Source organism: Syngnathus leptorhynchus, chromosome 6 (genome assembly GCF_054491065.1).
Source record: "Syngnathus leptorhynchus isolate UIUO chromosome 6, UIUO_Slep, whole genome shotgun sequence".
NCBI lineage: Eukaryota > Metazoa > Chordata > Actinopteri > Syngnathiformes > Syngnathidae > Syngnathus > Syngnathus leptorhynchus.
Genome location: NC_141200.1, coordinates 10,426,757 through 10,443,232, shown reverse-complemented (window position 1 = coordinate 10,443,232; position 16,476 = coordinate 10,426,757). Strand labels below are relative to the sequence as shown.

The 16,476-nt window shown below is 41.5% G+C and overlaps 1 protein-coding gene across 1 annotated transcript in view; it reads left to right on the top strand.

Moving 5' to 3' along the window:
- The window catches only part of mrpl23 (mitochondrial ribosomal protein L23), an 80,827-nt gene that overhangs the window by 61,604 nt on the left and 2,747 nt on the right, over positions 1–16,476 (top strand). The window contains exon 5 of the mRNA XM_085915316.1: positions 1,399–1,613. Coding sequence (XP_085771442.1) covers positions 1,399–1,590 — 192 coding nt within the window. The 3' untranslated portion in view covers positions 1,591–1,613. The remainder of the gene's footprint in view (positions 1–1,398; positions 1,614–16,476) is intronic.

Here is a 16,476-nt window from a genome sequence, read left to right as displayed (position 1 = left end):
ATGTTATGGCAAGTAAGTACCTGCTGTGCTCAAATAAGCTTTAAAGATTCCAGATTTGTGCAGACAATATTAAATCATGGATTCTGCTCTCCAACATGTGCTTTATGAGTAAACTTGCGGCACTAAGGCCTGTAAAAGTCCTCTGCCCATAGCATGCATGCATACATATATATAAACATACCAAAGTGTTACTAATAAGTGATCTTTTGGATTGGCACTTGCGTTATTTGGGTGGGCAACAATAGAAAATGTATTTTTCCTGAATAGGATATGTAAACAAGCCGTGGTTTAATTTTAAGAACAGGGGTTCGGAGATAATAAAATAGAGAGAACACGGCAATTTCTGTAGGTGAATCCGGAATCCTTACCCCATAAAAAATAAAAGAAAATATTTATTTTTCATGATGAGTATCTGTGTTATGAAATAGAAATATTTGTGAGCAGATTTTGGTTTGGCTCATCAGTAGGCTACAATAAAGGAGAATGGGGCTGAAGGTGCCGATTTTTTAATAAGCCATCTATACATGCTGAAAGTTTTACCCACAGAGATAAATAAAACTAATCGTGTTAGCCTTCAGTAAAACTATTTTATACCCAACAAGCCAACTCCAGTGACGAGCAACAAATCTGCTACAGGTAGTCTGAAACCGGCTAATTACCGCTCACCAAGTGAGCTAGTAAATTAAAAGAAATGTAAAAACTAAACGGTGAAACTATACAAGACAACTTATTAGAACCAGAGACAAGAATGAACAAGATATTAAGGTATTAACCATTTTCTTTAGATTGCTGTGCACAGCGAGGTACAAACAGGTTTGGCCGTCCATGTGACCTGACCTGTACCGCATTATGTAAGTGTCCTCATGGTTTGCTGATGTAAAGGAGCAGCACTATAAACGCCCACACCTTCAAAATGGCCAGCGCTTCCCCCAAAAAATTTAACAGCTTATCTCATGTTCGTACGTATGTACATACGTATATACATACATACATACATACACACACACACACACGCACACAACCCTCACTCTAGAAAAAGTGTCTTCCAAGATTGATGAAGATAAAGATTTATGCAGCATTTGTGACAAATAGTTGCCTTTCGGCCCAAAAATCTACAATTACAGAATGTGAAGTCTCGTGACATAACTACTTCTATAATTTAGTCCCTATTTTGTGTCTGAACTTTCTCGAGCTACCACCCTCAAAGTAGACTTTTTACGACCACACCATTCATTGCTTTAAGGCTAAACATAAATCTGACTGCTTTATCGGACCCACAGTGTAGCAAGAAGAGGAACGTTGCTAGAATCCCTGGAGGAATAAATAATCAAGACAAATCGTTGGGCAAAGGTATGTAAACGGGTTTTTGGATGTTTTTTCATTTTCCCCTTTTTGCAGATGAGTGACAACGGGTTGTACTGGAAGAATAAAGAATTGATTCGGCATGCAGGAGAGGGCCGCTGGACTCCAGGGAACGGGAGAAAGGTTCCTGATGAAATATTGAAGAAGACTAGAGATGGGACCAGAGCATGTCCACCGTGTCCTGCCTCCACTGCTCCTGCAACAGCCAACAATTTGTGTGCTTTGTAGAAGAATTCAGCTTGAGAACTAAGGTGAGCGGGTTCCTGGGAGGCATTGTCCAAGTCAGTGTCCAATAGCACATGGCTATCTGTATTTTTAACAGTGGGTGTGTAGAAAATCTGAATTTAATGCAGAAAAGGGAGGTGTGAAGAAGTGAAAACTTAACTCGATGCATACCTGCAATGCATATGAAATAATATACACCAGATATTGAAAGTCTACGCCCCAATGGCCAATGCCAGACTTTTTTTTTTTTCATATCAAAAGCAAAAAAATAATAGCTTTCCACCAAACACACTAGTATTGTTTTCTGTTGTGTTTATTTTGATAGAAAGAAAGATAGAGAGAGAGAGGTAGGGAGGGAGGGAGGTAGGTGGATGGATGGATGTATGGATGGATGTATGGATGTATGTATGTATGTATGTATGTATGTATGTATGTATGTATGTATGTATGTATGTATGGATGGATGGATGGATGGATGGATGGATGGATGGATGGATGGATGGATGGATGGATGGATGGATGGATGGATGGATGGATGGATGGATGGATGGATGGATGGATGGAAAAATGAGGTACAGTAATTGAGTTAGAGCATTTCAGATTAAGAGGATGGTAGTTGGGATCAAGATAAAAATTCAATTAGGACATTATTTTCCCATTTGTTTTATGCTTGAATTGTAGCACAAACCCAATCTAAAGACATTCACATGCACACGGAGGAACCTTGAGCACCATAATTGTCTGTAATTGGTCGTGATGGTCCCCGATCAAGGTTGGCGCATGCAATGGCACGAACTGGGAAAGGAGAATCAGAGGCAGCAAAGGCAGGCAGATGAAACACACACAGGGATAGAGAATGTATTTGTTTTGGTCATTAGGAACTCATGGTGACCCAGTGAGCCACGACATTATATCAGCAGCAAGGCCAAGCCTCTTCCAAGCTGTGTTAACTGTATTAGTGTTTGCAGGGCCAATTGGCCTGCCCTGCTGTACCCTACTTCCTAGAATCACAACAATCGCTTGCACGCATTGCCTCACTCCAGCAAACATGAGGGCAAGTGGACACCGGATGCTCATAATTTGTATTTTGTGTGAAAGCAAAACAATGTTGATTCACTGCTGGGTCATAATTGGTCTCAACTTTGTAAAATGATTAACAGTTGATTGTTGTGTGACTTGACTTGAATGAAGGGACTTATGTTACTTGTGTGTTAACAAGGTCACTGTGAGGTTGAATAATCGCTTTTTTGTCTTCCCATTCAAACAGAGGTTTTTCTGGCCATGAACTATGATAGACAACTTTGGAGTAATAATTTCCTTTTACCTCATGTTTCTATCTCACATTCATTCAACATTTGAAATCGAGTCAGTCAAGGATCGTACCCACAAACGATTTGCCCTGCCCTTTCATCCTGCACCGGATAAGCGATATTGCTGCTATAGTACCTTTTGATTCCCCCCGATTTAGGATTGCTAGGGAGCTGGACTCTAAATAAACACAGAAGCAAAGTGATAGACGACAGTGGTTGAAGGGGCTTGGGACTGACACAGATGCCCCAAGCACATTATTTATCTATAATCAATAAAAAAGAAGTGGAAATTATGCTTTCAATTCAATTCAATTCAATTCAATTCAATTCAATTCAATTCAATTCAGTGGAGTGCTTTCAGTAGAATGTTGAACCTCTGTCCTCTGATGTGCTGGAACCAGCCAGTAAAAATGACATATTCAAGTCTATATTCCAAGTGAGGCCAGGCAATGCTAGTCATGGTATGTATGGGCGGGATGAGGCTCAATTGGCAGCTCCGAACCGGTCGTATGACCAGGGATTGAATTTCTGTTGTTTGGCAGAGAATGCAATCTCTCAGAGATTTACGACAAGATTTTCCAGCCTTGGAGCCCTTTTACTTCACAGTATAGAGTAGATGACCAGGATGTACGATTCCTGTTCCGATAAGATGAGCACAAAGTAAAATGATTGTGACAAAAGTACAACACTATAAAGTAAAAGAAAACTAATACGTCTTCAGGTGTCGCAACTCACTTTTGAAGCAGTAAAAAGCCCTCTTTCATTTTTGCTCTTGTGTGCCAGTGAAGGAAGTTTATGTTACTTAAAAATTGAATAAAGGTTTTAAGATGACAATACCTCATTACCTCATATAATAAAATAAATATTCTAAATTTGAACAAATCAAAAGTCAACCAGTATCCTGGAATGTGTTCATCTTTGTGATTCCATTGTAAGTCAAGTAAAAGAATGCTTTAACCTTGTGTTGAATCAGGTATACCATTCACATATTCCCAAAAGATTAAAACAAATAAATAACCAAGATGTGAGCTCTGTACCTGTATGACCGAACATAAAGAGTCAAAACCTTGCCGGGGCAATTATTACATGTATATCTTTGGCTGTTGTCCTTAGTTGCTTGAACCAAGGCTCTGTGGCCATGTTTATATTGTGAAAGCTGAGTGTGGAAAGCCTATAGGCGCTGAAAACACCTCCAAGCCAGCAGTAGCACTTTGACAAAGGAGGTCAGTGCCAAGTCAGGTGAAGTTTATTTTCTCTTCCTATGTCTCCCTTTCATCAGTGTTCGCGCCATAGCAGATACTATCCCAACATTGCTTATTTATTCACAGAACCCTACCTCTGCACAGCTCTCATTCAGCACCTAATGTCCATAACGCCTAGGGTAATTGTTGTCTTCCTCTGTCCCTGAAATCTTAGCACTTCACAAGACTAAGATCCTCTGTCCTCTTGTTTATTTTCAAAGGACTCAACTCAGGACAAATACCCCAAGGTCAACTTCGACAGGCTAGCAGTCCTTGTGTTCACCTCCAAAATGCCCCGAAAATCTGTTGAGCTGACAAATTTGTTCCAGTTGCATGAGGAGGTGGGAAGAATTTGACCATGTGTGAGAGAGGGAAAGGTTCTGGTAGCGAGACTGGGGCTTACAGCAGGGATTTCTCGGCTTCATTCGGCTCTTCCTCGCTTCAAAGGCTGGGAGGAAAGGTTCTGTGAAATCATACAATAACAGCGAATATAACCACCCTTTCCAAACACAACTGGACTCAACACGATAGGTGGGAACAAGGCAAGAGGAAGGGATGGTGTTACACTGCAGATACAAGAAAAGCAAGGAATACTGCACATATGACTGACTGGCTTTGGGGCTGAGTAGACATAGGAAGGGGGTATGCAAACATTCTCACACCTATTAAAAATCAAACCGCCTTTTGTAAAATTTGATGACTGGATTATTATCTTTGCGTAGAGCAAGAAAATGATGTGTCAGTGATCGCGCTCCATCTGATACTCCACAAAAGGAGTCAAGCTGAAGCTTGGGAGAAACATTCATACTGTAAAAAATATCTGTCTCCCAAAGAGAAATCTGTTGTGCAATGCTGGTCAAGCTCCAACTTGACTCTTGGACACATTGTTCTCTTCTATTTAATGGAACAGGTCCAAAAAATCCATTCCAGGATCAAACTGTTGCTATCATAAAACCTTTATTGACCACAGTGATTAAGAACAATAACAGTCTTTGCAAACATCTTAAAAGTTGTTTAACCGCTCTTACAGTTGAAACAAAAACAATGAAATACGATTAACGTTAATGTTAAAGGTGTGTGATTTGTCTCCCCATGTACTGTACATCACACATCAATTGTCTGATAAGCATAAGCAGGAACTATGTCACATCTCTGGGAAGAGAATACAGATCTTGTGTCAGAACCTTTCTCAAGGACAATGGAAACTGACCTGCAAGCAGAGAAACCCCACACATACATGGAAAGAATATGCGATTTTCACACAAACCAAAAAGGGCAAAGAAAAAATATATACGTAGCAATTGCCCACTGTATTTTGATGCGCAATCAATTGAGGTCTTGCTAAGGTCATGCTGGGTTTAACTGCTATTTATTTCCAAATGTTGGGTTGACTTCTGAACATATCGCTGCTCCAAAACACCACCAAATATTAAAACATGGCATGCAAATGGTCCTCAACAGTCCGCATCCCAACACACAAACTGATAACACCTTTTATGAGATTGTATCGACAATACAATACAATACAATACAATACAATACAATACAATACAATACAATACAATACAATACATCTTTATTTAGTATATAATGCTTTCATGTTGACAATATTTTTGAGGTTTTCCAATATTAAACATTGTATCTGCAGGAACGTGGGACATGACCGTATAACCCACAGCACAGCGGTATTGGGCTTTACACTGGGGTAACCCATGCTGTAAATGTATGACCTCATCTAAGTGAAGGTTTTATGGTTCCCTCTTCAATGGTGGCTTTTCACACGAGGAGGCATTATGGGGGATGCCACAGTGTCGGGTTGCCCTTCCTCTGCCGTGGAAAAAGGTGCATTTCACCGCAGATTCGCAACACATGGAAGCCATCAGCAAGGGCTGGAGGCTTGCGTTAGGGGTATTGGGAACGGGAGCTCGCGAGCTCGTACACACATATGCACGCTATGAAGCAGATAAATCAAGGATAGCAGTAAGACTCATTGACTACAAGCAGTTTGTTTGCCTGAGCAAGTGTGTTGGATGTCTTTGAATCTTGTTCCTTTTAGTCTCTCTTTGACGTCTAAATCATCCACATGGCCCTTCACTGAATGTAACTCAGAAGATGATGACTGGATCCGTCCCTTGTGGTGGGCCATTATCTGTTTTACAGATATGCTGCAAATAGGTCAGTGTTGTGATGTGTGATGTATCAAGTGCACTTTTCCAACTTGGAAATGTCCCCTCTAATGAGCCTGGTGATTTTTGGAGCTCTTTTCCAAGAAAGCTTCTTTTGCTTCTTCAATCCTTGCATGACAAAAACAAAAGCTACTGGGAGTCCAGTACAACAATTCCGACGTAAATGCTTCCTGTTTAAGTAGGAGTATTCTCGACTAAATATGATCAAAAACTTGAAGGTACACGTCCAAAATGTGGCCAGTTTGAAGCAGGTAAAAATACATTTTTGGTTGGTCCTTTTTATGTCAAGCATTCATCTGAGAGATGGAACTGCAAACCTATGAAGACCAATAGCATGAGTACCTGTCAAGTCAGTTTGATTTATAAAGCACCAATCCTCAACAGACATTATCTCAAGGCACATTAAATATGGAACAGGTCTAGAGCCACATTCCTCTCACATGTGAAAGACAACCAATTCAACTTCACATGAGGAACCACTAGGTGACAGAAGTAGTTGTTGCCTTTTTGGTTTGAGTTTCCTCCCTTGAAATGCTTTGAAAGCACATGTGAAAGTCGGAGGGGGGACTCAGTGGGTTTATTGTTCTTCTTATCATGGTTGCATACGCGGGTTTAAAATATGAAAGGCATCCAATGTATGCATGATGCGTTTTGAAGTGGTCTTTGGCCTTTGAATAAGGTTTTATCGCTCAGCTTATTTGCCAGAATGTCCACTGTTGGCTTGTGACAGAGAAGATGATGATGATGGGAAATCTGTGTTTTTCTTTTGATAGTTTGTGTTTTGGTTTTTCCTCAACCTCACATCAGTTAATCAGTGACACACATGTGTGCAGGGCTCCCCGGAGCCTTTAGTTCAACAGACTGTGCAAAGAATTTCCAGATTTCACTCTGATTTGCATGGAAATATTGACAAAAACAATGAAACTGTTGCACGATTCGTTGTGAAATACTTTGTTGTCCTAATTGCAAATACAACACGTCAGAATGTTGGGTGGCCTTCTTACGTAAAGAAGTCAAAATGTTAAAAGTGATGTGGACATGATTATGGTATCCATTCTTATCAGATGAAACACATGGCGCCTTCATCGTATTGTGAATACCAGTGCAGCGTATTGAAACAACATGCATCGCACTTGATTTGATGAGGTTGGATATTAAGGAGGTTCAAAGGTTCAAGTGGCACATTCATTAAAAAGCATCACGCTTGTCGGACCTGTTGTTGTCTCTTATTAGAGGAATTGTCATTATGCCGAGTGTGAGAAAACATGTCATAAACACTGGAGCTCAAGGAATGGACCCGAATAAGCCTTGGTTCTGCATGATTGACCCGGGTCAGAGGAACATGTTTGAAGTTAACGTTGGGATAATGTGACGTGGAAGGACCCTGTAATAATGACGCACGAGATGCATGGCGACCTTTGGTGCCTGTGAGGAATGCACTTACCAGCAATGCCCATGATGCCCAAGTGGGTGCCACCCCGTGGCCAAGCCTCTGCTCTGTGAAGAGACGTGATGATTGGAACTGTGCAGCGTAGCCTAAAGGTCACAAAAGCATATGATTTATGGATACAGTCCCTCTCCTCAATCACCTTTGGTCCTTCAGTTTCTCGACTCATTTCATCTCCAACCTCACTGTGATGCAACCCCACCCCAATAGATCCGAATTGAGCATCTTCAGTGACATGAGCAGGCAGCATTGAATACAGCATGCCTGTGTCTTGTGGATCCGACCTCATAGTGGACCATTCATTTCATTCACTGACACATTAACCTCTCAATGAGCTCTGGGTGCGAGACCTTAATCTACCTTTGACCACACAGACTTTTAATCCCCCATCCCCCCCCCCCCCCCCACACACACACACACACACACGGCTGATGAAAGGCATCCAAGGGGTCAAGGAGCAGAGTTTGACCATTAGTGCTGCCGACAGTGAACTAATTTAAGTTTGGCTCAGTAATACTTGCATTGTGTGTTTGTCTTTTGTGCATGTATTATTGTATTCACATGGGTGAAGGGAGAAAATCTTTAGATTTTAATGGCCAATTATTGACCCAATTTCAGTGAAAAAGCACCAAAACCTATTTTGAAGTACAATATTGTTTGACAATATTTTGATCCATTTAGATACATAACATTTTTGCTCTTGTGGTTTGATTCCATTCCTTTTTCAGAGTCCCATACCAACCCATAATACACATTTGTTTTCAAATTTATCTTCTCACGCTGCCAGACAAGAAACAAAATTTTGTACATTGATCATCATCTTTTATTATGAAAACTTGGCTTTCCAACTAGAAGAGAGGAGTTAGGGAATTCACATAAGATGCTGGCAGCACTTGTAGTGTTGCAATCAATGGATTTTTTTTTTTTAGGGGGGGGGGGGGTAATCCTCATTGAAACACGGAGCTCCTTTTATGTCAGGATGCCAAAGTGACCCTCAGTGATCTTTTGTCTTCCTTCATTGAGCCTTTGCTTTAACCATTAGCCTACGTTAACAATGGCCACGCACGAAGAGGTGGAGGGTAGTGTTCCGAAGGCTCCAATAACCCTCCAGGGTCTGGGGGGCTCCATCCTTACTACCCAAACTGGCACATGATGAATCAAAACAGGGCAAGAGGAAAGGGAGCAGGAGGGAGAAAGCTGCAAAAAGCATGAAAAAAAAATAATAATGAGGAAATACAGAAAAATACCAGAACACCAGTCAGCATGGCGGATAAAAGCTGCTATTAAGATAAGGCCAGTTCAAATATGTTTTGATCGTGTCACATGACTAACTTTGCCAACTCACAACCGCAGATGTGTCCAGATGTTTAAGACATTCATGCTCCAAACAATAAAAGACAGGAATACTAACATCTCATTGGTTGTGTTTGGCATGCAAGCCTCATTTGCCCAAATGATGCAAAAATAAAAATACAGATGGATGAGATATATGCAAGTTTGCAAACTGTAAAACAAAAATACATTCACTATTCACGCGTGTGTGTGTGTGTGTGTGTTTGCCAAAAATCCAATCAAACAAAAGCTATTTCTCAGTGTGTGTGCGTGTGTGTGTGTATGTGCACTTGAAAAACACATTCTCACTGAACCCCTGTCATACTCTTCCAACATATGCTATGAGTTTGGCATGTGTCCCGAGGAGCCCTGCCACATGACTCAGAGCCCAGACAGCCCAAAACAATCAAACAATCCAGACGCTGAATTGCATTCAAGCACTGTACTCATTTGAAATTGGATATGAGGTGTTTTGAGGGATATGCGTTGTTCTGCCTATCCCATAATGCATTGCTGGCGGACATATTGAAAGGCTTGCCCTGCAAACATAGTGTCGTTTGCCATTGGTCATGATTTGTACGTCTGCCATTGTTGGCTGCAATAGTTGTGGGTAAAAGGGTGGGAAAGGTTTCTTTGAATTCCCGAAAATCATTACAAACCAAAGGTTTGACGCTCACCCAAAAGAAAAGCGAATCATCACCAGGAGCTAAGCTGTTGCTACGGTTGCGAGCCACAAACATCACCGTCGGTTAGCAGTCTGAAGAGAGCATTTGCATGAATGCATGAATGCATGCATGCATGCCGTTGCTTCCTATGGCTTTGTTTGTATTTAGCCTAAGTATACAATACCCTGGATTGCTCTCTGCATGGTGTTTGAAGGTTCCTGATTTACCGTAGCATGGATGCTGGTTAGGATGTCACCCTCTCAGTGCAGAGGTTGTGGGTTTGATACCTGTGTGGAATTTGGATGTTCTGCCCATGCCTGCGCGGGTTCCTTCCGGGATCTCCGGTTTCCTCCCACTTTCCAAAAACATGCATGGTAGGCCAATTGACCACTCCAAATTACCCATAGGTGTGATTGTGAATGCAAATGGTTTTTCACCTGTGTGTACCCTGCGATTGGCTGGCTTCACAAGAGCATATTTCAATATAACATACCATACTAAATTAATTTTGGAAGTGGTACACAAAGTTACCTTGGACTCTAAAGTCGCATTTCCATCGTACGGGTTCTGAGACGGCCTTGCTCTGTCCGGGGTGGTTGATTTTCCGTAACACTTTCCATGCGGTTACAATGAAACCGCTTTTCACAATCTCTTTTGAAGCGGTTCTAAAACGCAGGCCGAGCAGGGCCATGACGTAGCTGTCGTTTAATTGGTTTCTCATTCGATGTGGCACACACACCCAATTCTAGATTCTATATAAAATAGTAAACATGGTTCAATATTGTTGTAAAAAAAAACAATATGCAGTATGTGGACAGTATTTGTCTCTCTCGCTTGAACCAGGGAATGGAAATTGATTTAGTTTTTGTCTGTGTGAAAGTCTCTGCATTTGATTTATGACATTGCTGCATCAAAACCAGTGGCCAAGACTCGCCACTTGCAAAATCTCTTCAGCGGAGGCTTGCACAGTTCAGGTGATGGCGTCCCAATTGATTGACGCCTGTTTTAATGCAACCGAGGCCAGGCAGGTCCAAGCAAGGCCAATGCCGTGTGGTGCCAATCCGTTCTGGAACCTGTCATGAAAAAGCGGCAAAACAGAGACAGAAATGAACTCATATTGAAATCCTTCTTACAGTGGAATTAAAGACCAGACAAGAAGCCGTTCTTTGTAACCGCTGTGGTTGATAACTGTTTTGAAAGTTATCAGCCAATCTGATACACATCTGTTTTAAATTTAGTCAAGTTTGCCATCTCAACTCAAGCTGCTCGAGTATGCCTTTTGGTGGTCGTAGCTGACGTGACCATGGGGAATGACGTCGGCGAGACAGCAGACAGGAGCGGTAGGACTCCAATTTCCAACTACGATACGTGCCGAGACTGTTTTTGACAAAACGCTGGCGTTGTAATTGGATATATCGCTGTTTGCTTCCTGTTTCCAGCCATAAGCTTTATGTCTCCAATCGCAAGTGACGTCATTGTGGTCAGTTCTTAACAACATGATGAAAAGTGCCTAACACTCCAGGAAGTGGCAACTTTCACCAAATCCACAATCTTTCCTTGCCTTAATTCAAGCCATGGTTTGACCTCAAATGATATTTTGCAAAATCAAGATGGTTTTTGTGCCTGCTTCGCTAATTAACCACAGTATTGACACATCATGAAACGTCACGATAATTCAAGGCACATTGCAAAACTAACACTGTCTAACATTGAATTGAACTTTTGAACAACCCTAGTGGCTACTATTTAAGCTTGATAACAATGCCGACATCAATCCCAAGTCAAGTCCCCTCTCTCGCTTGTTTGATGAAAAATGAATATATTTCACCAAATGTCAAACAGGGTGAGTTGGAGTCTTTCGCAATTCAAACCTCTTGTGCATCAGAACTTTCTCTCTCGTTGCCTCGCATACAAACACATACACCACACCTTCCCTTGGGATCTCCCTGGAATGTTTTCAATTACGCGCCCTCTGACTGTCCTCTCTTCTGCTGCAGATTCCTCTCAATCTGTAATGCGGGCAAAATATAAGACGCCATAATGTACATGGAGCGACTAAGAGCAGAATTACAAGAGGACCGTGTGCTAATGGCACCTTCCAAATTGAAAATGCACAAAGGAGATGGAGATATATATAGAGAAGGAGTGTAGTTGGTTTTATCTGGTAACTTAATTGATGGGTTTGTAAAAGTTTTTGTTGATGTGGTAAAACATTGAGGCAAATGCATCCCAACAAACCATTTGAACAAACGTGTGCTTCTCTAATTGGTTGCAGGAACAGGAACAGACATTTAGACTACCGACTGAAAACCAGATGCACCATGAAGCAAAATTAAGAACCTGCGCTTTCATGACACCTGTGACGGGACAACTATAATTCATACATTCCAAATAGAATCTCTCATGATCTAAGTAATAAAACGGAGTAAAGTGTGAAAGTACTCTTGAGCTTTATTGCATGCCACAATAGCTAAGTGGTCAATGTTTGTGTACTACGTCCGAGACATCAAAGATATGTCAACACGCCAAATCTTTAATTGTGCGTTGAGGATCCACGCCTTTACTATAAAACGAATCAACGCCAATGACAGTCACAACTAATCCACTGAACACACATGCTCCACCGCATCGGTTAACTGTCTCTGCAGCTCAACAAAGCGTGGCCTGTCTCCTCACTTGGCTTGCGTTATTGAGCCTTAATGAAGGGTTTTTGAGGACACACCAAGGAAGCCTGCATGTGTGCGTGTGTGTTTGCGTGCCTGCCCAAAGACAAGACTTTTCTCAAGTCGCAGTCTGCATTTCTGTGAATGAATCCGCTTTGTTCTACTCTTGGATGTAAATCAACGACTATAATAGCAGTCAGTGTAAATTGTCTGGGAACGAACAAAAAAAAAAAAAACTTGACTGAGAAACTGAAAAAAGTCCTTTTCTCGGCCAAGTGGAATATCTCAGGTCATATTTTCTGGGTAATAATATTTTTGGGTTTGGAGAGGGCCTCTCAACCGTTTTGGGCAGGAAAATATGTTGTTTCTGTCTGCCCCTCTGCAGATTTATTTCAGTTCTTATTAGTGCAGATCCCACCCTGAGTGACTATTGTACTCTATTGTGCTCTCTGTAATCCTCAAAGACCTAATTGAAGGGTTGTAGTCTGGAAGAACATCTCATTCTGCCTCATTCACAGGCCCTTGTAATGAACTCTCCTTTGATGAGTAAGTTAATTAGAAATGGTAAGTTATTTAAAAGAAGCTTGGTGGTGGTTGGTGGGATGAGTTACTCGTAAAAGTACACGCTGTACCGGCTGCTTCGTGGCGAGGCCTCCTCCTTTAGACCTCCTCTCTTTGCATTTCTGGCATTACATGGCCCAGCCCATCCCTCTTCATCTTATTTCATCGATCAATGGCATACCCACACATTGGGCCCCTATCCCACTGAAGTGCGAACAATTGTGATTGTTTTCGAAGGTAGCAAATGTTGCGTTCTCATCAGGGTTCTTTCAAGGCCGCAAATGTTCGGCAAACGGTCACCAGACGTTCACCTGTACTGTAATCTTCTTTTTGCAAGAGAAATTTGAGCATGTTCAAAATTTCCATGCAACATGTTAAAAAAAAAACTGTTTGGCGAAGATTTGCGACCTCTAATGAACCCTGACGAACCCCGGCATGAACACGCATTTTACTACTTTTCCCAGCAGTCGGAAATGTTTGACTCTTGGTAGGCTAGGTGGTTAACTCTTCACATTGTGTGGTGAAATATGGTCTCATTCATCGTACTAGTGGGGGTCCAAAGTTTGGCTGCTGTTCACTCTGTTTTTTTTTTTTATATTTCAAATTAAAAGCCTTCTAGACAGGAAATGCTAGTAATTCCGACCGCTGTGATAGATTTAACAATAAATAGGTTGAGGTTTAAATTACAGAAACAATAAGTGTATTGTGAAGTAATATTTCCATTCCAAATTTAAGGCATCATTTCCACGTGTATGCTTATTTAGTTATTCATGTCGTAACGACTTTGTTATTGTTTGTATCATGCATAATTCTGGATTCAGGACAGCGTGTTTTTGGGAAATTAAAATAAAATAAAAAATCTGGGAAATAGTCATACTTACGGAAAACAATCAAAAATTGTTGAGCAACTCTGTTGTCCTCCATGCATGCCAGCTAGATTAGTGGCACTTGACTTGTGTCACTTGAATCATTCTTTCAAACTATTGGTAAATGGACTCAACTAAGTTGCGGCAGGGTGATTGCTTCAAGTCCCATGTACATCCTATTGTCTGTGGGACAGAACAGGAAATTCTACCTCAAATATTCATACATGTAGTCACAGTGGTCTAAATGCCCCACCCACACTCCGCCAGCTGATTTAAACAAGGTCTTTTGCTGCACTCCCGGTCGACGCATTTTTTGTTTTTTTCCGACAACAGCTGTAGAAATTCTAAGGTCTTACTGGCAACATGAGGTGAACTGCCCCGCAAATAACCAACCATATTAGGGTCACACTGATCTGGATTTGTGTGACCTGAAGACTGAGTCACAGATGCAAAAAGAAACAAAATGGAATATCCGTTCGTCCATCCATCTATCCATCCATCCATCCATCCCTCCGTCCCCTAATGCTGTAACACTATGAAATAGTCATAATTCCCGTTGCTGTGGTATTCGAATCTCTTTACTGATTCTCTCTTCAAGTACTTGACACTACAGTCACATCCTCCTCACCTCTGACTTTTCAACTATTGTTGACATTGCTGTGTAAGCGTTTGTTATTTTCAAGCCCTGACAGCAATGACAACGGCAAAGACAATGAGGCTTTGCAGCTAAAATAATGTCATTTAAATCCTGTTTTGGTGTACTGTATATTTAGAGGCTTGGTCAGACCTGGTCAGTTCCAGTTGGTTTTCATGGGGTCACTTGTGTGTTGTTCTCTTGCCAGAGACTGCAGAGAGAACAGATGCTGGTCAGAGTGAATCACGCAAAGCTGAATATGCCGCATGTCTGGAATACAATGGCCATTTAGTCCAGACACAATACCCACACATAAACACGCCAAATTTATCAACTCATTGGCGGCACTTGCATGTAACACCCACTGGTGTATGATGCGCGCAAACAAATGAACAAAAAGGCTATCCTATCATCTCATCACGATTATGACATTCACAGATTCCAGACGTGCATCGGTTTGTCTGAATCACCTTCCCCAACTCCAAATGATATGTCATTCTTTCTGTCTGCACTTCTCTACCCCCTCTATGTTTTCCTTTCCTGGAAGCTCATTTAGAGTCTTGGCCAGACGACAGTGAATCAGTAAGACGCTTAGCCATAAGATAAATGCCAAGCCATAATGATGTTTTTGTTGTTCAAATGTTACTCGTGCTGGAGGTGTGGGGGTGTTGAATGGTCAGAGGGAGGCGTCACCCTTTGGGGGCCTCACGGGTTGTGTAAGACATTTCCAACACCGCAAGGAACATTTCACACGTTGGTTATAAAACGCATATAGTCACTCGCGCCCTGAAAGAGACATACAAAAACGATCTCTAATACGCTGCTACTCATCTGTTTTCCCTTCTCACGCATTTGTACTTTCACGTACACACGGACACATGTGCACACTCATACGATAGCCTGATTATACACAGAAGTTGCTAAGGTCATTTCCGAGAGGCTATTTACACTTGTATTTATTTGTCTTTTTCTTGAAAAATTCGATTTATGTCTCAGACTTACTGGAATCGCACATCAACGTGTGCCAGGGAAAGCATTTGGGTCCACTTTAATAATGATATGAGGCCAGACAGACTGGGAGATGAAAGGAATCCTGAGGAAACAAACAGAACACAATGAAATGCCATCATACTGATGTGAATGGGAAGCGGGACGTGGAAGAAGAATAGATGAAGGAAAAAGGAGAGGAAGGAACAAATTTGCTGTAAACTTCTCTGGTAGTAAATCACAACCAAATGGTCCACAGAATGAGTAACTCACTGGTGAAAGTGCAGAGAGATTCTTTGCCATGATGACTGCATCCATGGATGACAGTGAGCTACGTGAGATAATAAACTGAAAAAGATTACCCATTGCTCTCCAGGAGCTGTGGAATTCACCAGTTAATGCCAAGGCCTTTAAAGTAATGTCGTGTATATGAAAGTGTTTTGTATACATACAAAACACATTGTATGATTCCACTTTATTTGATATGCTGAAAATAAATGTGTGTGGATGCTAGTGTTCTGTGCAGCTGTCCATTGTGATGAACACACACACATACACAAACTCAGTTAAACAGTGCCTGTAGGAGGTCAGAATCCAGCAGTATGTTCTTATTTATAGCCAATAAACCCATGCAATTTAGTGGTTAACTATAACAGCTAATGGGCGAAATCCCCCTTTGTCTTCCTCTTTAATTAAATGTGGAACCCGTCAAAGGGTAATGATGTCATCAGGTGAAGTCACTTTCAAGAAGCAGTTTTGTTATTCCACCATACGAAATGATAGGACGTCCGAAGAGAGTCATTTAGAAGTCGACTTTTTTATAGTACGGCGTAAACAGTCACTTGTTACTACATTTATACGGAGTGCTCCATTCACAGCCTACAGTAGTCTGCCCACAGTGGCATTGTGGCTAGCAGTTATGTTATGTTATTTTTCCCCACTCAGTGAGGACGAGACGGATGCTGGGATCTATGATGGTAACTTCATGCGGCCAGCA